The sequence below is a fragment of the Electrophorus electricus genome, chromosome 24 (genome assembly GCF_013358815.1).
Source record: "Electrophorus electricus isolate fEleEle1 chromosome 24, fEleEle1.pri, whole genome shotgun sequence".
Taxonomy (NCBI): domain Eukaryota; kingdom Metazoa; phylum Chordata; class Actinopteri; order Gymnotiformes; family Gymnotidae; genus Electrophorus; species Electrophorus electricus.
The window spans coordinates 3,457,164-3,479,931 of NC_049558.1; the positions used below are offsets into that span (position 1 = coordinate 3,457,164).

A 22,768-nucleotide genomic window follows, 5' to 3' on the forward strand; every position below is an offset into this window, starting at 1 on the left:
TGTGCCTCTCTTCTCCGGCAATATAAATTCAACTATTAACTATAGCCAGCATGACACACCGTGGAGATACTGAGATTGACTGCAACACTGCTCAAGTAATACCCAGATAAGATGATTACATGTTGAGGAGCCATATATAAGCACTAGTAGTCACAACATCAAACTGCAATTGAGCGTTGGGTGTGAGGTGTGTTTAATGTTGTGTACTTTGTGTATGTGATGAGGATACTGGCACTGCATGACAGTTGAATGAGGTGTTTGTGTCAGCATATTTGTTAGTAGGTAGAACAGGAAAACGAGTGGAGTGATTTGAGCCGTGATTGATATGTTGTATGTGTTGTTATGCTGCTAGATATGTTGCTACCTGTCCTGTTTTTTTCTTCATTTGTTGAATCTAGCCCTCTACACTATTTAAAAAATATATGGCAGAAATGAACAGTGAGACTGGACTTTATGCAAAGCTTTTAATCTTTTGGTTATTTTCAGTTCAGATATAAACCCTGCTTTCGCTTTTTGCTTCTTGTACTGGAAGAGACCCGCATATAATAGTCTTACACATCACATGACCTGATCTATGCAGTTTGTCATCATCTGTCTACTTCTCTTTCTTCTCTTCAGTGCCTTTGGCTGTCCCTGGTTTTTCTGAGCATAAACGCTGACAGGAAGCTGAAGGGGCCAGGTGTGACTCGAGGTAATAGCTCCATGCCTCTCTCAGGTCTATCTGTCTGACTCGGGCCCTGAGCCCACGGCTGAAGTGGGACGCTTCACTCAGTGCAGGATTGGAAATGGGATGTGATGGTGCCCTTTAACGTTGCCAGCTCTGGTCTCACTCTAAGGTCAGAGGTCAGACCCGGCTGCGGCCATGTGCACTTGCTAAGACGGAGCTCCACGCGTCTGGGGCCACCTTTGTTAGCGCGGCATCGGCTCATTTCTGAGGCTTTAGTGCTGGGATTGTTGTGGGTTACGACTTCTGTTCCAGAGCCCTGCCTAGGAAAGGGCACAACAAGCTGTTGCGCGTGTGCGCCAACACTGACACCAGGGAGGGGTGGGCCGGAGGACGAGGCGAGGGAGGGGCCTGCTGCAAAAGGCGCAGTATGATTGGCTGGAATTTCTTTGGTGCTAATGGAAGCATTGTGCTCATTGGTCAAATTTTGTCTCGACTCAGAATGTTTCGCCGCAGGTGGGCTGGAACAGAACAAAGAGGCTGACGTCAAAGGTGCAGGACGATGAGGGGGCCGATCTGTGGTAGCTGTGCTTTTAGCGCCCACAGTGCTCCTCTTGACCACACTGTGCGGAGCCATGGTCTTAGGGCAAGCTGTCCCACGGGGCCATGCTGTTCTACTCCTGTGGCTGCTGATGGACTCATTCTTGCTCTCAGCACAATACAGCAACTGAAATTCTCTTTGGCTGCTCAGAGGCAACAGCTTCAGCCCACAATGGCATTTGTTGAAGATCTCCAATGCAAGGTCTAACAAAGGAAGCAAAGGAAGGATGTGGTATTTTACCATAACAGCTTGAAATGTGTTCAGTTATATGTCAAATCGTCCTACATTAGTGAGCACAGAAAAACTCACACACATGCATAAACACTAGGCTGGCCTTACCCAGAGTTTCTGTGACAGTTCTGGGCACCACCTCCTCAAGCACTTCACAGTTGGTATGAAGAGCAGGGTTGCAGTTCATCTCCAGCAGCCACACCTGTACACAAAAGCCCTGTAAATATATGCACCCTCTTCTGTACAAATAACACAGGCATAGAACAGGAGGGCACCATTCATGATGCTGACAACTGTACTACCGAATTATGATTGTGGCGCTGAAAGTACATGGGGAAAAATCGTTGAAGAATATTTTACTCAATACATAAACGTGTAATGTATGCTTTGCTGTTCATTAATCAAGTCCTAACCACTAGATGGCATGCTTACCTCAACAACCCTGCACAGTTATTGCTGTCCTTATTAAGTACACATACATTAATGAACCACTTTATAATACTAATCACATAAATCATAAATACACATAAATACTAATCACATAAAAATAGCCATCCTCTTATCTATTCATTGACAGTTGGTTTTATATATATATATATATATATAATCTGCATATGACCAATGTCTACTCAGCAATCTGCATATGACCAACGTCTACTCAACTCGGACAATAATGTGTGGAAATGCTTTGAAAATGTTCTGCTACTCAGTCTTGTGATACACAAGACTGAGTAGCAGAACAAGACTGAGTAGCAGAACATTTTCGAAACATTTCCACACATCATTGTCCCAGCCGAGTAGATATCGGTCACATGCTGATCAATGGATGAAATTATAGAAAGCGGCTCGCTGAAACTCTGCTAAAGCCACTCGCGGCACCTGCCTGACCTCATACTCTAGGTGCTAGATAGAAGGTGTGTGGCATAAGTGTAACATGAATTATGGAGATGATATTTCTTCTTATTTCCTGATTTGGTTTGATCTAAATATGAAATATTTGCAGCAGGCAGAATTGCTACATAAATGTGATGTTGGCTGTTAAGCCACATTGCCCACACACACTGGCCTTGTGTGATCATCTCGCATGAAAAACCCATTATATCAAATGCAGTGTACTGAGTAAACCAATTATGCCTGACATCATCTGATAATCTCTCTAAGGTAACAAAGCTTATGACATAGAAAAACATTTGCATTTATACACACTCACTTTATCAGTGGCATGGGCAGAGGGAGGTAAGTATGTATTTACCTAAAGAGGGATAGCTTTCTGGATATACATTAAAGTGTCGCTTAATGTGGATTCTCCATTCTAAATTCTGTACAGCTATTTTAAACCATGTCCATATGACAACGCCAGATATCAGGTTGTTTAAAATGATCTGTTATGACTCCATGGCTGAAGCACTTGACAGTGGCATGTTGTTGCATGAAAAACATGTGAATACATAATGATCCAGTAACCTGGTATCTTTGGCTTGGGGACCACATGTTTACTGCTGCAAGTATACGGGTTGCCTGGCAACTGCTTGGCAGAGGTAAAATGTAGAATGTACTGCAGGGAGAAGCTGTAGTTCAGAATACAGCATTTTTTTAAATGATTCAAATGTTTGAAATCTAGACTATAAGTGACGAACACAGCAACACTGAAAATAAGAGTCATTACAAAAATACTTTTGCAGTACTTCAAAGTTAATGTCACTCATATCTTGTGTCTTTGCAAGCCTGCTGTTAAACTCTCCGTGAGATTAGCAAGCCTGCTTCTCTGCGTACAGTCCCGCAACCACATATACAAACCTGTAGACCATGCATGGTGCAAATAGAGTATCCCACCTTGAAATTCTCATCAATCAAGAAATCACAACCAATCAGATCAAAGTAGCCCAGTTTACATTCCAGCTTAGCTTTGACTGCCAGAAAGCACTGTGTCATGATCTGCTGCATTCGCTTCTATAAAATTACACACACACACACACACACACACACACACACACACACACACACACGCACGCACGCACGCACACACAAAATATTACCATCCTTAGCGAGATTTTATATAATTCCATCAATTTTTCCCCACCATTCTATCATTACTGTAGCTACATACGTCTGCGCTAAACTTTGCCTCTAATCCTGCCTTAATCTCATTAATGAAAACTTTAAATCTTTTGGCTCATTTACAATTTTCAAATATTTTTCAAATAACACAGTATATATCATTATAATTGGTTTTACAGGATACATACAGGATATGGGCAGGATACAATGTTATTCATGTATTACTGAAAACCATAATCAAATAATTATTTTACGTGTCTAATGTTAATGATTGACTAATGTTTCCATGTGTAACTAGCAGGCATGCCACACCATTCCAGACAAAATATTAAAATATCCCTGTAAGTTGTTAACCCATCTTGAACAACATCTTTTCAACACTGTGAATTACTTTGTAAATTTAACATTTTACCATGAAGACATTATTTACATTTACATTATTTGTATTTACAGTTACATGGAATTATGTGACACATTTAGGGAAATCCACATCTGAGACTCAATCCCTACACATAATAACTTGAAACTATTTCTTACTATTCCCTTTAAAGACTGCTCATGTCTTCTTACTTTAACTGTTGGTTAATCATGTCCCAATCCAGAAACAAGTGTGGAATTGCGTCTAAAGTTGTAATCAGAAATCCTACAATTAGTCTTTAAAAAAAAATAAATAAATAAATTGTGGATATACTGTCACTTTCTATTACAATACCAACAAAAGAGTACACTGAGATTATAAAGAATGACAGTAGTCGGAATGCATAGACAATTTATGCCAGTGCAGCACTGCTACATACATGGGATGTGTTAGGTACAATAAAATAAGTTCACACATGGACCAAATGCCTTGATGAGCACTAATCATGCTAGCTAGCTAAATACTGGATTTATGGTAGCCGTAAATATTGAATTAACATTTATTATGTAAAACCTGTTTTCCATGTTTTACCGTGCCAAAGAAAAGAGAACTTACTGCAAATACGCTCCAAACCCAGTCTCTCGGCAGTCTTTTGGGCGCCATGAATGTCTCATTAACATAGAGATTGAAGTGCTCCATGGACCAGACTGTCTCTTCCTTTAGCATACTGTACAAGGGGTTCTTCTTCTGCATGTACTGCATTTAAAATTTAGACAGCCTTTTTGTTAGACATGAGAAAGCATTTCCTGTATGTTCCGTGTGTATCCGAACAAATGAAGGCAAGAAAATCAGGAGTAAATTAAATGAACATCAGGGGCCTTACTTGGTTGGTCAAGTGTGCAGAGAGGTTGTTGGAATTGGGGTCGTAGAGGTCGCAGGTTAGTCGAACGTAACCATGCCGAAAGAACACCATATATGGTGAGGTGCAGGCGATAAGAAAGTATGATCTTACATCAAATTTTTTGCCGTTAAGGAGCAAGGGGTTCTGGATGTACCTTAAAAATTCAAGACAGTTTTTCAGTTCTTTTTTTTTTTCTTTTCTTTTTTTTCTTTTAATTTTTTAAAATTTTATTTTAAATGTATAAAACTGTAAATCTTGAAAAGAAATCAGTTACAGTATTCTGGATTTGACTTTAGCTTTAACATATTCTAAAAGTATTGTTTTTTCCTAGAATATCATATTCTGGAGGCCTATTCGTGCACACCGTTGAACGATCTGTGCCTGTTGCATACAAGAAGGTATCTTCCTGTTTGTTAGGCTGTCAGCTATGTTCTGTATTCTGGCTCTGAAGGCTGTGATGTCCTCAGGGGTCTGCAGAAGGAAAATACCTCGTCCCTGGTTCAAGCCTGTTGGCTTGCATATCCACATGTTGCCTTTGCCAGGACAGAATCCTACATCAGTAACAGAACATGTCACATTATGTGGGAACAGCTCTGTGCAGCCTTTAATTATTTTAACACATTTGCCAGACATTGAAGTGAAATGGTCAAGCATATGCTGAAAGCTTCTAGTTCTAGTTCTTTTCTGTTGTTACTAACAAATGTTAATATATTTGTTAGTAGTGATATATATATACATAATTTATATATAGTAAATGTATACCATGGTCACAGAGCAATTGAATTAGATCATAATCAAAGTTTACCCTCTTGCTGGGCAAAGAAAACTTCCCTCTCATCTTTAACATCCATGCGGAATGTGTCCGGGAAAAAGTCCTCAATTTTCAATCTCCTAAAAAAATAAAAAAAAATTCCAATGAATTCTAAATTCTTTAGAGCCTCCACGTATGAAAAGGGTCAACATTTAATATATTTCTCTGAAAATTTTGTAAATATTTTTTAACTGTGTGGTGTTTGACCTTAGTTCTTGTCTGTGGTCGACCTTACTGCGGACCCGGTCGTACTCTCGTAGACTGTTGAGGAGGCCTATTTTAGTGGTCAGGACTTTGTTATTTGGGATCTGGTATACCAATTGTTCTCCTTTAAGAGAGGGAATTTTTTTTTTTTACAAAAAAATACATAAAACAATAAATGAAACGGTGTGAGTTGTGATTTAAATGGATAAGAATTAGGTGGCTCTGGTGCTTAGGAAATGACATTGTAGGAAATTGCTGTTACCATGGAATCACCTTCTCTGAAGTTGTAGTAGTTGTGTGAAGATTTCAGTTCGCACCACTTCAGTTTGTAGTCCTCACGGGTCTTGTCATAAATACGCTGCCAGCCTTGGCTCTCACAGTATTGAACAACTCTAAAAATATCAACAAAAAAAAAAATTGTTTTTTAATTGCATACAGTTAGGATTTTCTACCACAGAGATGGTACTAGATACTTTATTTAAATAGAAAACAACTTAGGCTTGGAGATTCTTTTTATCCACATATGACTTTAATTTCTGCCAGGTCATATCTGTAAGGTGTTAAATTTTGAAAGTAGTCACCAGGACTGGCCAGTCTCAATCACTCACATGGAGGCACCGTTCCGTCCTCCGAAGAAGAAGAAGGGTCCAGGACCTCGTGGTTCTTTGGGGCCCTTGTTTCTCTGTCTCTGTGGAGGCTGCACCTGCTGCTTCATTTCCACTCTCCTGCTCAGACTGTGCTCAGCCAAACAGATGGAGCCTGACCAGACACACATGCAAAAACACAACAGAAAAATGGTATTGTTACACAAACACACACACACACACACACACACACACACACACACACACACACACACACACACCTTTGGTTAATTTAAATTGAAGCCATAATCAGATATTATAATAAGTCAACAATAAATCCATATTAATAATTAAATACTGCACTGGACAGCCTGGCTATAATGCCAGCCACATCTTTGTCTACTGTTGGACAGTTTTGGTTATTTGATTAATGAAATGGGCACTGTCAGTAAACATGGTCTCAAAGAAGGACAATGTGAATCTCAAGAGACTTGTTAACATATGGCCTGGGCTGGGCTGTGGTAATAACTACTGCTGAACAACCAGTTAATGACAGTCTTTCTCCTCCACTGTACATGCACGCACACACACACACACACACACACACACACACACACACACACACACACACACACACACACACACACACACACACACACCTGGTGCAGCTCCATCTGCTCGGATCACCTGTTTTCTGCTCATCCCTAGAGCATCCCACCTCCTCTTAGGAGCCTTCTCCACCTCCTTCCTCCTCTCCTGTTGATCTTCTCCCACAGGTTCCTGGAGTGCCTCCTTCCCCAGGGCAGTTGGACAGCCACCCTGCTCCTCATCCCCAACCTGCCTCTGCTCCTCGGGAGCCTTCCAAATGGCCCTGGCGACATGCTCCTCGCCCTGTGTGTGCCCTGCTCCACACTCTTCTCTGGCCCCCGCAGGCTCTACCCAGTTTCCTGGTGACATCACCATCACTGCCTGCTGCTGACCTAGATCGCTGGAGTGAAACGAGGGTTTTCCATCCATCGTTTCGGGAAGGCCCTGCCCACCCGTGCCCTGCATGAGCGCAGGGAGGCTAAGCGTGTGTGTGGTTACTCTTCGGCTCAGCACTTAGTGTGATTGCTGGGATGTGTAACCAGAGGCGGGGTTTAGAGAAAATAGCTAAACGACAAAGAATCAAGAACTGTTTAAGACAACAGCCTTAACATGTGACAGTACATGGCAATATATGAAGAAGTAAGAAGCATTAATTCAATTTTAAGAATATTTGGCCACATTTAAAATAGTCCTTATTATCTTGTCTTTACCATTTTGCCAGATTTTGTTTCACTAATGATTAATCCAACAATAGAGATATAAGAGATATTTTACCTTTTTACCTCCATAAAAGCATCTGTGCATGTAACCAGGTTGTTGTGGGCCAGCTTGCTGTGCTATAGTCAGGCCACACACCAAAGGCTCTGCATACTCAGTCTACTGAGTAAACTAAGAGCAGTGTAAACAACTACTTGTTGCCTGGCAACTAGGTGTCCTGGTAACAGTTTCTAAATGTGAACAGAACCTCAGAACAATAGACATATACTCAAGGAAATGATTCCCTGTGCTCTCCAAACCAACCTCGAGGATTAAAGTCATTCAATATTGATTGGTCACCAAGCTCACTGTTTTGGCACATGAGTAATATGAGAATGGAGTGTCAATCATAATGGATTTGTGTGGTGGGGGTTTCAACCCATTGTGTATAATTAGGTGTAAAATAACATACGCCACAGGGCAATGGGATCCAGCATCAGCTACAACAAAACCCTTTCCACCTCTATTCTCTTCTGTTTCTTCTGTTAAACAGAAATCTCAGCCTCAGCTGCATGTTTGCGTAGCACATTTCTAAAGAATGTGATATGATAGTGAACTTCATATGTTCACTATTACTGACATTAGTAGTGTTTAGTTTTGTCAGTGCTGTAGTGAAAACGTCAGAATCAGACTCAAGTATGCTTGTGCATATGAGGAATTTGCCTGTGCACCACTGCTCACACACCGCAGCGGAATTTGCAATCATATAAAGATACATTCCTGAATCTTCCACGTATACAGACAGTCACCCAGGCATCCCACCTGACTGGCTATGAAAAATATGTAATATGTTTTTCATAGTCTTAATGACATTTTAATCTAATGGTTTGTGCTTGAATTATACTACTGATTAAATAATCGATATGTTTATGAATCGATTTCTAAAACAAAGCATTATTAAATTTCTATACAATTAATATAATAAATAATATAAGATTACAATTTATTTTAAACTTTAGTCCCTCACCTTAGAAGTGCTCATCATATGTAAGAATTCAATACTGAATTAAAAACAGGGGAGAGCCTCATGAAGCTGGTTAATATAATACCAAGAGTGTGCAAAGCTGCCTTCAAAGTAAAGGGTGGCTACACATATAACAACACAGCATAATTCCACCATGTGCCACTTCATTTTTTGGATACCATAACTGGTATTTCTAATATGTAAAAAATATTAAAAATAAACAAAGATAGAGGTACTCAAAATTGCAGTGAAGGAATGTGCTTCTATATATATATAGAATATATATCATATATATATATATATATATATATATATATATATATATATATATATATATATATATATATATATATATATATCATAAAAGTAAAAGTATAAAGATCACTATTAAATGGTAGAGTGAGTATCACAATGAACAATCTCTTATTTAGCGTGATCTTAACACTACAATGATTTTGGGAAATGGGACCTAGATAAGCAAGTGCACAATCAGAAAATTGTGTGTGTGTGTGTGTGTGTGTGTGTGTGTGTGTGTGTGTGTGTGTGTGTGTGTGTGTGTGTGTGTGCGTGCTCGTGCGTTCATACACACACACGTGTATGCATCCATGTGTGTGTTTGTAAGAGATAAAGACATGTATATCTCCATAGACAGTGAAAAATCCAATAATGACTGCTCATTGAAGCGATTGACTCAGAAGGGCACACCCAGCTACAACTGACAGTTACTGTAATCCCGTTCTCTGGCCTCACTGTAGCTCCCTCACGCCCACACCTGCTCCTGCATCCTTCTGTCATAATGAAACGTACTTTATATCCCAAAGGTTTAGTTTTATGGAAAGGCTGAGTTCTATTAATTTCTGGATAAATGAAGCAGCGTTTCTACTGATTGCATGCTGATTACTTTAAAGAAATAAGACAAACATTTTTCACTTTCCTTTCTTCAGTTCTTTGGGAAAATGGAAGGAATTTTACACATTTGCCATGAGATATGTGATTCCAAAGTTCAAATGTAGATGGCATATTATAGATGACCTCTGACTAAATTGACATTTTTAAATTAAAAATACCAGTGCATTCTGAGATAAATGTTGATGAATTCATTTTCATCTGATGGAAACATTGAGATGTTAAATGACTGGTTTAAAAGTAAACTTTATCCCTTATGTGAAGTTTCATTTAGTCTAGAAACAACTTTGAATTATACAGTGTCTGGTTAGTTTGCCACATTTTGCAAGTGAGCTGCAATCTGATAGACATGGGGTGTAAAGTGAAGGTGCACCAAGAAAACAGGCTTGTTTTACAGCCATTTACTATCCAGGATAGTTACAGCCATGTAACTATCCAGGCTCACCATCTGTTTGGTGCTTACGTGTGTGTGTGTGTGTGTGTGTGTGTGTGTGTGTGTGTGTGTGTGTGTGTGTGTGTGTGTGTGTGTATGTGTGTGTGTGTGTGTGTGTGTGTGTGTGTGTGTGTGTGTGTGTGTGTTTGTGGAATGATTTTGGAATAATTTTGTAACATTTGCAAACAACACTCTGTAGACGACAATCTGTGAATTAACATTGTTCAACAAAACACAGCATTCCCCTCTGAGGTTTTCTTGGCACATAAAAGAAATGCTTTTAAAAAAAAAAATCTTTATATATCTTTGAAAACATACCAGAATCATTATCATACCTTCTCAGTGCTTAGTTTAAAAATCACCTCTTGTACAACTGAGGGAGTTCACTCTGTTCGTATTTGTGCTTATTCTCCATAGAGGTATGTCACAACCGTTTAAACACAGCCCACGTGATGATCTCGCCGGTCTGTTCCACTTCAGCAGCAAACCTGCTTTAACCTCACCCCAAGCTGGCTGGAATCTAGTCCGACTGCACCTGAGCATGCACGGACCAGTGCTGGAATCCTTCACAGCTTTCCGGCAGTATGGAATTTTCTGTGATGTCACGCAATGACAGATTATTACTCTGCCCTAACCTCAGGCTCATCTCATTTGCATTGAATTAGGTATGGAATTACATTTTTGTTTCTTTTTTTTCACTCTTTTAAAAAATATATTTTTAGAAAACTAATTGAGTAAACCATTAATTCAATAATAACCTGTACTATTTTATTACAAAAACTGTAGTTAATACTAATTTTATGTTTCCAAAAATGTATGCGTTCCAATATCAATCTAAATTATTTTCAAATATGAAATTAGTCATTAATTCACACTTGTATTCACACGGAAAGTTTTGCTGATCAGGAATTGCTGCCCCCCCCCCCCCCCCCCATGTTCCCAACCTGGGTCCCCTTAACACTTTGGCTAATTGGTAAATCCAAAAGATAACATAAATCCATTTATGATTAAAAGAAAATTGAATTCCGAGGTAAATAAATAAAGCATTTTTGTCTTAACTGCACAAGGTAGAATTACGTGAAACACTTGGGACGTCCCATTTTAGAAGTCCTGCCAAAACTATTTATTTTAGAAATAGGTCACTGAGAAGTAAAGTAATTTCTTCCATTATGTTATATCAGCAATGAGGATTATGTTTCATTCGCTTTGCAGTCTTTTTAACTGGTACAGTGCAAGGAGCTTCTTTGGTATCTTTCATGAGGTCTTTTTTATTTGTTAGTGTTTGCATACATGACAAACCAAGACTTTGAGGTCATTCCACATCACACCTCAAAATAACCCTGTGGTTCATCACATACATTAGTTTGACATTGGTGTAAACATCAGCATGACAAGGCAACCCAATAATATCTGTTTTGCATGACATTGATTTTAAGATATATTATATACTGTAGATAAGAAAATCTATGCATATAGTCTTAATATTGTGCATTTATGTGGGTATACCCTCACAGGGCAGGGATGTATTTGAACTTAGTTTTTAAAGTATGTAATAAAGTATTTGTGCGCATTGTTTATAGTTTATAGTGGCTTTTTTTCAGCTGAAGTGATGGCCCAGATGCATTTAACTCAGACAGAGTAATCACTGGCAGTGTGGTCGTGAGAGTAGCACAATGAGTTTCTGGCTGTCTGAGGGCGCTCATGGCTAAAATGAAGTACTAAAAAAAGGAGCTCTGTCCCCATGTAACTGGATCTGCTCCCCACCGGGGCCAGTTGCTCCGCCCTGCACACAGACGAGTCTCATCGCACAACGCCCCAATGAGCAGCAGAACGAGGCTGAAATTCACCCCTTAACAAACACTCAACATACACCTGACCATGCAAAACCCTGGCTCCATAGAGCTGAAAAAATGTAGGCAGAGTCAGTGTCATCTTAAAATGTCTCTTTATTTTACAATATTGTGAGTGACATACATAAAATTGCAGCTGACAGCTGTTAAACTGAAATGGACATGTAAACACCTTGATATGTAGTACATTTGTGAATCTGCAGGTAACTTCAGAGGACACAGTTTCACTGGTTGGAAGGCTGCCAGTCTATATAGCATTCATGGATGAATACTTTGGATTTGGCTGCTCATGGAATTTGGCTACCATGACAACAAGAAGAGCACATTCCCCTGGGTAATCTTTACGTTACTTCAATTAGTTTATTACTCTTTTAATACCGCCGTGCCTATTGCTCAAATATTGTTGTAATCAAAGATTTGCAAGGTTGACATACAGAAAATGTCACACTCGATTCATTCCTGACTGGAGTAGGCTACACACACTGCATAAAAAATAAGGCAATGTGTACGTCACACACCACTCTCCACTCAAAACTAGGAGTGGCGGATGATGGCTAACACACATGACTCAGCCACCTCCTGAAGTTGAAGGGAGAAACTCTGACTCATGACACATGGAAGAGCATTGCAAATATCACCAGTCTTCCAGTGCGGGGTTCACAGTTCCTCATATGTTCTACTTCCAGCGTGAGCGGAGCAACCACTGTGACACAGTTTACACTGCCCCTCCCTGTTCTTCTAGTCAGCCATCCGACGCACACCAACCGAACAAATAAATGAAACTGTATTCTGCATGTTGCAGGATTGGTGAAAATGAAAAGGACATCCTCGACACATCTCCCATGGTCCCTTTGTCCTTGTACGCAGGATGCTGACCGATGGTGGTGTCACGTAATGGACGGCATTACCAGACAGTATTAGACACAGCTAATCAGATCTAACCGTGTCTGGTAAGACGCCAATCAACGTGCCTTGCTTCATGACGGACAGACTACATCTGCGAGTGGCATGGTGGGTTGAATGTCGCGTTCTGTATGCTAGAGAAGAGAAAGAAGCATGAAGTGAAGAGTGGAAAGGCATATTACGGCCGGTGACTGCACAGTTATGTAAGCGTCTGATGAAGTGGCCTTGACATGTAGGAAATCCTCATTACATTCACAATGCAGTCTGAGTGGACGAGCCTAAAGAGAAGATGAAAGGCAGAAACTACTGCTTCTTTTATAAAGGTAAATAATGTGTCTCTCTAATGCTGGCAAATAAAAATATGAAAGGGATATGAATAACAAACATGACTCAGTTGCATCCATCTGTGACACAGATAAAGGAAACTACCCCAGACGGGCAAACATAGGTGAGGTTCAATATTTATGACTCAATTCTTCCACCTTAATCAAACACTGGGTTGTAAAGACTGTTTAACATTTGCTTATATCTGTATATTTTGTTTTTTCATTGATAGTAATCAAGGATTTTCAGTTCCCAAAAACAGTAAAATATGGACTACAGAAAGGTTTTGCTCATTGTGAAGCCTAATGCAGAACACTCCCAAAGCCTGTTCTCTAGCAGGTGTTATAAGTAAGTGCTTGTTCTGCTAGCATTTAAGTAAAACATGAGCAGTCCAGTCTGTCAAGAAAGATCTACTGTTTTTAGGAAGATTTGCGAGCGGGGGAAAGGTCGGAACATGAGCGGGGGACCGGGAAGAGGAGGAGTGTGGGGCGTCGTTAAGTCTATTTCTGTCACGAACGTTCAGGTGAGCTCATGTGTCCGTTGCAGGATGTGCCATGCAGGTAAAACAAGCTGGTCCAATCACAGCTCTCCCACCATCACAAAAGCCACTCAGAGCACATGGGGGGAGGGGAAAAGGAAATGTCTCTCAGCACGTCTCATTCAACAGGCAACGGACTGGTATTCTTTAACTAAAGCTGGGTGGGGTCAGACAGACCAAAAAGCAGGACAGCAAAGCAAAAACGAAGTCGAACAGAACAGACACTCCCTCTCTCCTCCCGGTCTACCCCTCCTCCTCCAGAAGACATTTCTCAGGACCTGACCCATTGTCTGCTCCTAACACCTCTCCCTGCTTGCTGAGGGTCACACAAAAGCAGCCCACCTGTCACTGCATTCTACCAAACAGCCTCTCCTACACAGCAGTTGCCTTCCCTTGTAACTTTGCAACAACCTAATGGTAAGTAGCAGTAACCCCACACACACAAAAAAAAAACTTTACCGTGAGACCACACATGGCAAATGAAATCGAACATCTACTGTGTTATCCACAGAGCAACTGATTCTAAGACACTGTGCGAAGATGCTTTAAAAGATTCAGAGGGATCATCACCAAAAAATCACTAATTAGATCTGATTGGCCAGAGTTCTGCATTGGGAGTCGTAACCTCCAAGATTCCTCGGAAGCTTGCTTGTGTTTTCCAGACTGTCAAAAAACACCTGCCCTAATCTGACGTTTTCATCCTAACAGTCAAAATATAGATAAAACAAACACCGTCAGAGCTCATGTGGGCGTTGCTGTGGACTGTTGCTGGGACAACAAAGTGCTTCCACTGTTGATTATTTTAACCTCTTTTTGGGTTGCTTTGATAACAGTGCTAACAGCCTAAATTATTTTTGTGTAGGCATAACATGTACAATAGCAACCAATTTGGTTCGACAGAGCTGGAAAACTTGCTCTAAAACAAAATAGAATACAGCAAACGGCAGTACCTTTTGTCTAACATACTATGCATATTACCTAATGTAAACTGGAGAGAGTCCTTTGCAGTCATTGGGTCACCCAACAAACATCGTTACCAGACAGTGTTAGAAAACAGATACACAGTCCAGCACTGTCCGGTAAGATGGGTGTTAAGCGCCATTGGTCCAGTTTAAGTAGGTCTGTGTTGATAAAAGCGGAGGCCTCACACAGACCCAACATGGACAGGGCAAACAGCACCGCTCTGAAGTCCGAGGACGGCCTTCATCATCATTACCAGGCAGTATTAGAGGGAGTCATGATATCCAATGCTGCCTCGTAAGATGGAGAAGGCTATCCAAACAACTCTTGCAATAAAAGCGAGAAAAGAACATTTAAAAAAAAAAAAAACAGCACCTGGTGCATTTTCTTATCTTTCTTCTTTTTTTCATTTAGGTACATGGTGAAATACTGAATGAATTACTAACTGACCGTTAAAGAAAAATATGGCGAGGAAAATGTTCACATGACACACACACAAAAAGAAAACCCCAAACAAACAAATAGTAGTAATAAAATCTGTCTAATGTACAAAAACCTTGAATGGTTTTCAAAGAGCCTATTGTACACGCTTCCCCAATGTTGCATCAGACCTGATACCAGCCACCATAAAGCAGTTAAGGTTCAGCTCTGATGAACTGAGCCTGATAACACGGCGCTGGTGCACTGCAGTGGCTGCCCCGAGGAAGTGGAGAGACATAAAGGCGGATATACCACGCCAAAAAAAAACGTCTCACTTCTAGAACAGGTAGAGCTGGTATGGCCCATGCAGCAGACTGCTTTGTTCATCGGTGAGCCACCGGCTTAAGCCGACTGAGGCGGAGAGTGGGCCACTAAGCAGTTAATAATTGTCCAAACCTGTTCCAACTGGTCTGATTTGACATCACAGGCAAGGTGGGTGAGATGTGCTATCTCACAATAAAACGTCGGGTAAAAATGTTCAGACTACGCCGTACCCCCACCCAAACGACGATGTCGAAAACAACAAAGGGTTTCGCTGGGTGGTGCTGATTGGTTCATCTGCTGGAGGAGACAAAAGCTAGAATATGAACCTGTAGCACTAATTCTTCCTGAATCTGTCTAGTGCTCGCGAGAACTGCTGACTGTTGCTAAGGCTGTTTCAGGCACTCTGTTTCACTGTGTGCAGTGATAACAGCGTTGAGGAATGCTGCACTGGACTGACCTGTGACCAAGTGCTTTGGGCAGAAGGTCATTCTACACCCCTCTGGTTTACTGAATAACATCTCAAGTTTACAGCCATACAGTGTCTATGACGCAAAAATAAATGCTAGTGGTATTCTAACATGTATGTGTTTTCTAGTTAAAATAACATTAATAACGATTTCTGAGCATTTTTCATCTAACCTTAAACAATGTAAACAATGAAAATGAAAAAACAAACAAACTTCAAAAATCAAAAAGAAAAAGAAAAAGAAGAGAGAAATAGAGGGAAAGTGAGAGACAAAGTAATGGAGGGAAAGCTAAGTACCAAGACAAGGTAAATAAAGGAGAGAATGTACGCGAGACTGAAAGAGACAGAGAGACACAGAGACACAGAGACAGAGAGACACAGAGACACAGAGACACAGAGACAGAGAGACACAGAGACACAGAGACAGAGAGACACAGCGACAGAGAGACACAGAGACACAGAGACAGAGAGACACAGAGATACAGAGACAGAGAGACACAGCGACAGAGAGACACAGAGATAGAGATACAGAGACAGAGAGACACAGAGACACAGAGATAGAGATACAGAGACAGAGAGACACAGATCACCTGTAACTTACCGTTGTGAAAGGAATGTGACAAAAAAGTGAGTGGGGGAGTGGAAAGAAAAAAATCTCAAATTTCCACCAAGTGCCCGAGAAGCTCCAGCTTCCTCTCTCAGTCAGGACCCATGAAATGAAAAGCCCAAGCGAACCTGCTCTCAGACTGCAGCCTCCGCTTAGTTAATCATCAGCGTTAGAAACCAGTGCAGCAGGGCCTTCTGAGAAAGAAAACGAGGGGGAACGAGGGGGAACGAGGGAGAAAGAGGGAGAACGAGGGAGAACGAGGGAGAAAGAGGGAGAACGAGGGAGAAAGAGGGGTAAGCGAAATGAGAATAAGGATTAAAGACAGCAAAGTGAAGCAAGACACATGAAACAAGTTCATACTTTGTTACTCTGCACATCTTCAGAGCATCGCACACTCTGCCTCGGTTGCCAGTTCCTTCTGTTCCTTTACACTCTTCCAGGTTTAAATCAAGTTAACCAAAGTTAGTGCAGGTCGACCCATTCCCCACTACCTACAGTCGCTGGTTGTGAGGTGTGATCGGGCAACTGCCCTCCTCACTGGAGTGTGACTCTGTAGTGAAAAGAACAAGCTGAAAGGTAAACTAGGCTGAGCCTTAATCAATAGTTAGTGCCTGTGTAAAGGACAAAGCAATGGAAACCTTAGCCCTTACTTCAAGGCGGGCCCTGCACTGCCAGCTGTAATTGCGTTTCAGGTTTAGATGGGTGTGTTGTTTTGTGTCGTTGCGCTGTGGGCATCACGGTGGCACAGTGTTGGACTAGCCTTTACTGAACCGCTGACCTCATTGTCAGGCTACCCCCTACCACCCATTTCTCTCCCTAGCCAGTTATTGATTAAAATGTATCAATAAGCGTGATGGTCTATTTTGAATATCTCCAAAGCATTTCCATTTGGAGCGTCAGCCTCCTTTCACTTTCTATTTGAACTGGCTGTAAAAAAAAAAAAAAAAAAAGATAAAGTCTATTTGCATTAAAAAAACTTGTTTTTCAAGACATTAGCTGGTTTGAGTGAATGTGCAATGTTGGTCATACAGGGTAAACAAAGGGCATACACAAGAGGATGTCACAACTTCAGCTAAGTAGGAGTCATACATCGATGTTTTCATAATGTCAGTTATTATAATTATTATAATCTCAGTTATTATGAACACGTGTTATTATACTTTGCATATTACCTGCTATGTAAAAAAAAAATTAAAGAGTAGGTCACACGATATTTTTCACATTTGCTCTTTAAAAACAATCAAAGTAGTTTGATTTTAAAACGTAGCCTGCTAAATTTTTATTTATTTTTTTAAAGATTTCAGTACTTCAGTATAGGTTCTTGTACTTAAATTCACTTACTATTTTACCAAAAATAATCAGTACATGGTTATCTAGAAGCATCCAGAACACCTGAATCCTAGAAGGAATGCCGTGTAGCAGTAACAGATATTCCATACATACAGTTAACATGAAATGCTGCCCCTTGCTTAGTCACAGTGATTAAAATGTCTGGCCCTATGCAAACAAGCCCAGAGTATGAACTACTCTGACCTCTCACCTGTGCATTTTAATTAATACTTCTTCTTCCTCCCTTTGCCCTCATGAAGAAGTAAATACACGTACACACACAGACACACACAAAACCCGCTGCCCAACTCTAGCATTTGCTTTTCACTCTGCATGTAGAATAAGCTTAATCTAAACTGCCTTCAGCTCTAATCAGCTTCCAGTGAGGACTTGCGTTAGGCAGCGGCATTCTCCCATTGGGGAGTGTGATTCTGATAATATGCTGGCTACGTTATAAAACTGTGACAAATGAGTCATTCAGATGAGGGAATGAAACAGACTCATTTTCCTCCTCCCACCAATCAAAACCCTCCACCTCACTGTGCATCCATTGTACTGCCTGGCCGACATTTTCTCTCTGCCGAAGACCACCTCTCACAACACAGTAGATTTGCTCAGATTACTAATAAAAAAAAACTCATGACATTTGGGCAGCAGGTTTTAAAATTTTAGGATTGTGAAACAGTGTGGAAATTATCATAATGTTCATATGTGAAGACAATATCTTATAAACATTCCAAGTTCAACCTCCATTAATTATTGCAACTGCTTTTCACGACATTAAAGAGCAAGCAAAACCAGAATTCATTGTCTTGTTTCTTCTAAAATATGCCAAAGAGACACGTAAGGACAAGTCTAACTCCCAGCCGTTATGGTCGCTATAAGGAAGCCAGAGCACAACTGAAGCTCAGATGCTTACTCTCAACGGCTTACACACACAAACCACTCAACAGTTTACATTCAAAACCTAAAAATCACCCAATATGCAATTTGAAACTTTTTGGTTTTTACAGTTAAAAAGTTAAACGCATTAAAATTTTAAATATTTGTTCACCTGATGTTTTTTTTAATCTTTTTCAAGTCTCTCATGTAAGTCACTGAATCTTTTACATAATCATTAATGAGTAACGATAAGTTAGCATGTCTTACAGACATCCGGCTGTGAGTCTCTGAAGGAGTGTTACCAGAGGTAGAGGAGCAGGCAACAAACCCCCTTCCTTTACCCCCTTTGACAAGTCTGGCGTTTTGCCTCTACCTGCCCAAACTGGTCTATCCAGTCAAGGAATGAGTGTTTGCGTCTATTGTGTTCTCTTTTTCTTTCCATTTAAATAGATTGGAATCTGATACAGATTATGATATAACCCTATTCAGACCGAAAAGTTCACCTTTAACAAAATAACAACAATACTTTTCTTGCCTCTTCTAACAGCCGCAACTTTTTTATGTTCAAAATACGAACGAAACCTACATCACATAGGTAGCCACTGAAACGTCCTTTTTAAAGAAAACAGCCAAAAGCGAGCATAGCCATTGCAAAACACCTTAACAAGGAAAGAAGGTAATAACTTATTTCAAGTTAAAAATTTACCCTTTTCTTCCTGAGAGTGGTCCACTGGCTAGACACCAGATAGGAGAGACACCTTTGTATGTCAGTTGTGCTCAGAGACTTGCCTTCCTCTCTGGTTGATCGACGCCCTGTTTGACACCGAATGCCTTATTTTCAGATGGAAGATCATCTTGGGTTGCGTACTGGGTTCCCAGCTAGGAGCCAGACACAGAACTGGCACAAGGTAAACATCATCAGGTATGTCTTTGTCTTTGCGAAGACGGCGCTGGTTGCTTGAGGCGATGCGACCTGTTTAAGCTCTTTGAGAAGAGAGACAGAATTTGTAAAGGACTTGGTTTACATGTAGCAGGTCTCCCCCCCACCCCCACAGGTGTAATTTTCATGCCGCAGCCAATCTCTTTAGCCTCTAGCACTTGCAGGTGTGTCCCTCGCTCTGTGATAGGACGGTCCCGCCCCGGAGGACACCCTCCACCTGCCCCCGCCCAAGGTGCTTTAAGAATGTTTATGATGTCAGCTTTAGCTTTTTTCTGTGGCTCAGGAGGGACTCAGAGACTGGCTTCTGGGCTCCATCGAGACCACTGCATATGAGCTGAAACCCACACCATTGCCATATAGACAGTAAGACTCAGTGAAGAGCACTTGTAAAGGGATATGTACCCTGGCCCGTATCTGTTCTGCTCATACGAGGCAGAGAGACGCTGAACACCTGCCCTTCGTCCCCTTTCTTGTCGGCATTCCCACACCCAACTGCACGGAGCACTCAGCCATACACAACCCATAATGTAGTGACTGACGGCAGGTATACTGCATGTCATCTGCGTGAAGGGAGTAACTCAAAACAGGCCAGGAAGTGAGCCCTGCCGTGCGTGTACAGGGGACCTGGGGGCATCTCCCCTAAGCCTTGTCTGTCTGCTGCAGACCGCCCAGGCTGGGTGGCACTCGGAGGGAATGATGTAATTGTGTGCAGTAGGTCATGCAACGTGGATAAGGCTTCACACTGATCCGGTGTTTTAAAGGTGACACAAGAGTGGTGTTATAAGAGGTGGGCATGGGAACCTAACAGAAGAAACACTAGCTCCGACAACCAGAGACAAAACATTTTGAAGCCCCAAACAGGAGAACGGCTTCAACAACAGCATGGCAGCTACCGGGCCACTTCCTGATGGAGAGCAGAGTAACCCAACTGTCCTTATTGTGCCTAGCGGGTGTGGTCGTATGGTACTGGTGCCGTTGAATGGCTTTTGTGGCAGCAGATCCAGGCAGTGGCTTGCCAGTTGCACTGTTTCCTGACTGAGGATTTAATGATGTTGTTCGGGACGTTAATGGCTAGGTGTCCTCTCAGCCGTCACACATTGTGCATGAGCATCATGCCGGGACAATGGGCTGAGGTTTTTCCCATGACTACCTGATACTCCAAGGTGTAGGACACAATGGCCCACCTCACCTCCGGCAGTTAATCTCTCCACACTGATCTGAGCTACAGCCCCTTTGACCGATATGCAGTGTGCTAACTGGTATAATCAAGGATAACATTACCATAGTAATAAAAGTACAGCGAACCCAAACAAAATAAAACTAGAGGGGAAAAAAAACTACTAAATTATGTATTTAAGTATTCAACGGTAAGTAGTATTCAGAAATGTATTCAACAGTAAGCAGTATTCTAGATAGCAATACCATCCAATAGGCCATTGAGATGTTCATCTTTTTTCTTTTGTAAACAGACTGAATCACGTCCTATCCCCCACTAATACCTGCAGTCTGTGAAGAAGAATGTTAAAGTTAATTAAGGTATGCTGTCTTTCAATATGGTTATAGTTACACAATACATAGACTTTGCTTCTTTCCAAAGTGCCTGTCAAAAGTGTAATAGTTGCTTAGAATTTTGATAATGCTTTTAACCCCAGAGGACACCTCCCACTCACCCTCACAAATATTTATATCAGTTTTAGCTTCATGTGTAGCTCAAAAGGAGCTCCTTTAGGCTTTCCAGGAATCTTTTTCCTACCTGTACTCCCCGAACCCAAACCCATGTGCCTCAAATGAGCATCTGTCAATTACAAGGAATGATAACCTATAGTCGTTCATAGATTTCTAGGTGAAGTCTAGCACATTCTGGGGGGTTGGGGGTTACTTAATCTTGCTTCTAGTTACTGGTTCACTCTTGGGATACTCTTGAGGCCCAGCATGCAGTGCATCCTGATTACTGGAGCAGGGAAAAGCCCATATGAAGCACGGACAAAGAGCCGTTCCCATTTGCTGGAGGCCTTGGTGAAGCTCTTCTCCCCAGGCGTCCGGGAGCTTCCTCCCCACCCCACCCCCATGATGCCTGCTCCTAAGGTAGTCCGGGAAACTGGCCCTCATGAAAGGTGCACTTTGTTTAGCATGCGATAATTTGCATTTCAAATGAGGCCTCAGAGCGAAGCGGCAGAGCACAAGCAAAGCTCATTTGGATAGAGATAGACATCAGCCACACCTGTCATGCACAGCCAGCAGAGGGGGTTTTCATGGGCGGATTGCTGCGTTTCCAGCAGGTCAGGCCCTCGGAGTGAGAACCGTGATGCTGACCAAGAATACTGCCGCCAGAGGGGATTAATCCTCGCAGTCAGGGCTGTGTGCATGACCTCAGTGGACGCGGACAGCCACTCCAAGTGGCAAAGTGTAGTAAATGCACTTTAACATGTTGCTTTGCATGTTCATCTGCATTTACTACCTAAATCCTATGTACACAAACTACTAGACCACTGGGTCCACCCCGTCCTCACTGAAAAACAAATGATGTGTTTATGGATAAGGTTTTATACAGACTGCGGATCAGAAAATGGTTCTGAAAGTTCTAAAAATTGTTCTAAAATAATAATCATGTGGTCTCCTTCAACCAAACAGAAACAAGATGAAATGCCAAATTTAAAGAAGACAGATCTATGCCCTACTGCTGCATGTGTGGACATGGAAGTGCACAGTTATGAACACAGACATAAAGCTCCACACACTTCTTACAACTGACCTTAGAGTCTTCTTTGAACTGTGTGATAAGGTAAACCGCGATGACTCACTAATGGTATCTTTAGATTAAAACAGTGCTGCTGTGAGATCTTAATGTATGTCCACTCACATCTGTTTCTCCCATCAGTGCCTTTCATTCTCCGTGCTTTGCTTTTGACTCTTGATTAAGGTGTCTCCTGCCTAATTACAGAGACTTACACTGTCCCTGCAGGAAATGACTTAGCACAGGTCGGGTAATAAAAGGGCCCGTGGTAGGATGAAAATGCATATTTTATCTTCTTTCATGGCTGCCTGTGTAAAAATGTGGTAAGTAAAATGTGTTGGAGATTTAAGTGTGCTTCACTTCTGCACCTTAACGATCTCCCAATTATCACTAATCAGTACACTACTAATAGCCCAAAGAGGTTTGACATCC

General features: G+C 41.4%; 1 protein-coding gene across 1 annotated transcript; it reads right to left on the reverse strand.

Moving 5' to 3' along the window:
- Positions 1-764: 764 nt before the first annotated feature.
- Positions 765-7,429, reverse strand: ttll10 (tubulin tyrosine ligase-like family, member 10). The gene is made up of 12 exons (XM_035522648.1): positions 7,072-7,429; positions 6,437-6,587; positions 6,102-6,220; positions 5,832-5,952; positions 5,619-5,704; positions 5,178-5,364; positions 4,796-4,967; positions 4,528-4,668; positions 3,330-3,446; positions 1,605-1,698; positions 1,210-1,468; positions 765-987 (listed from the first exon to the last, which is right to left on the reverse strand). Exons 1-12 carry the CDS (start codon positions 7,427-7,429, stop codon positions 765-767), a joined length of 2,028 nt encoding a protein of 675 aa, XP_035378541.1.
- Positions 7,430-22,768: the final 15,339 nt, after the last annotated feature.

Excerpts from the sequence above, each read along its gene's own strand:
- ttll10 (XM_035522648.1), bottom strand. The coding sequence starts at position 7,429 with ATGGATGGAAAACCCTCGTTTCACTCCAGCGATCTAGGTCAGCAGCAG. Across the intron at positions 5,365-5,618 it reads TTTCTTTGCCCAGCAAGAGG|GATTCTGTCCTGGCAAAGGC; the intron begins GTAAACTTTGAT and ends TTACTGATGTAG. Across the intron at positions 4,669-4,795 it reads CTGCACACTTGACCAACCAA|TACATGCAGAAGAAGAACCC; the intron begins GTAAGGCCCCTG and ends TTTTAAATGCAG.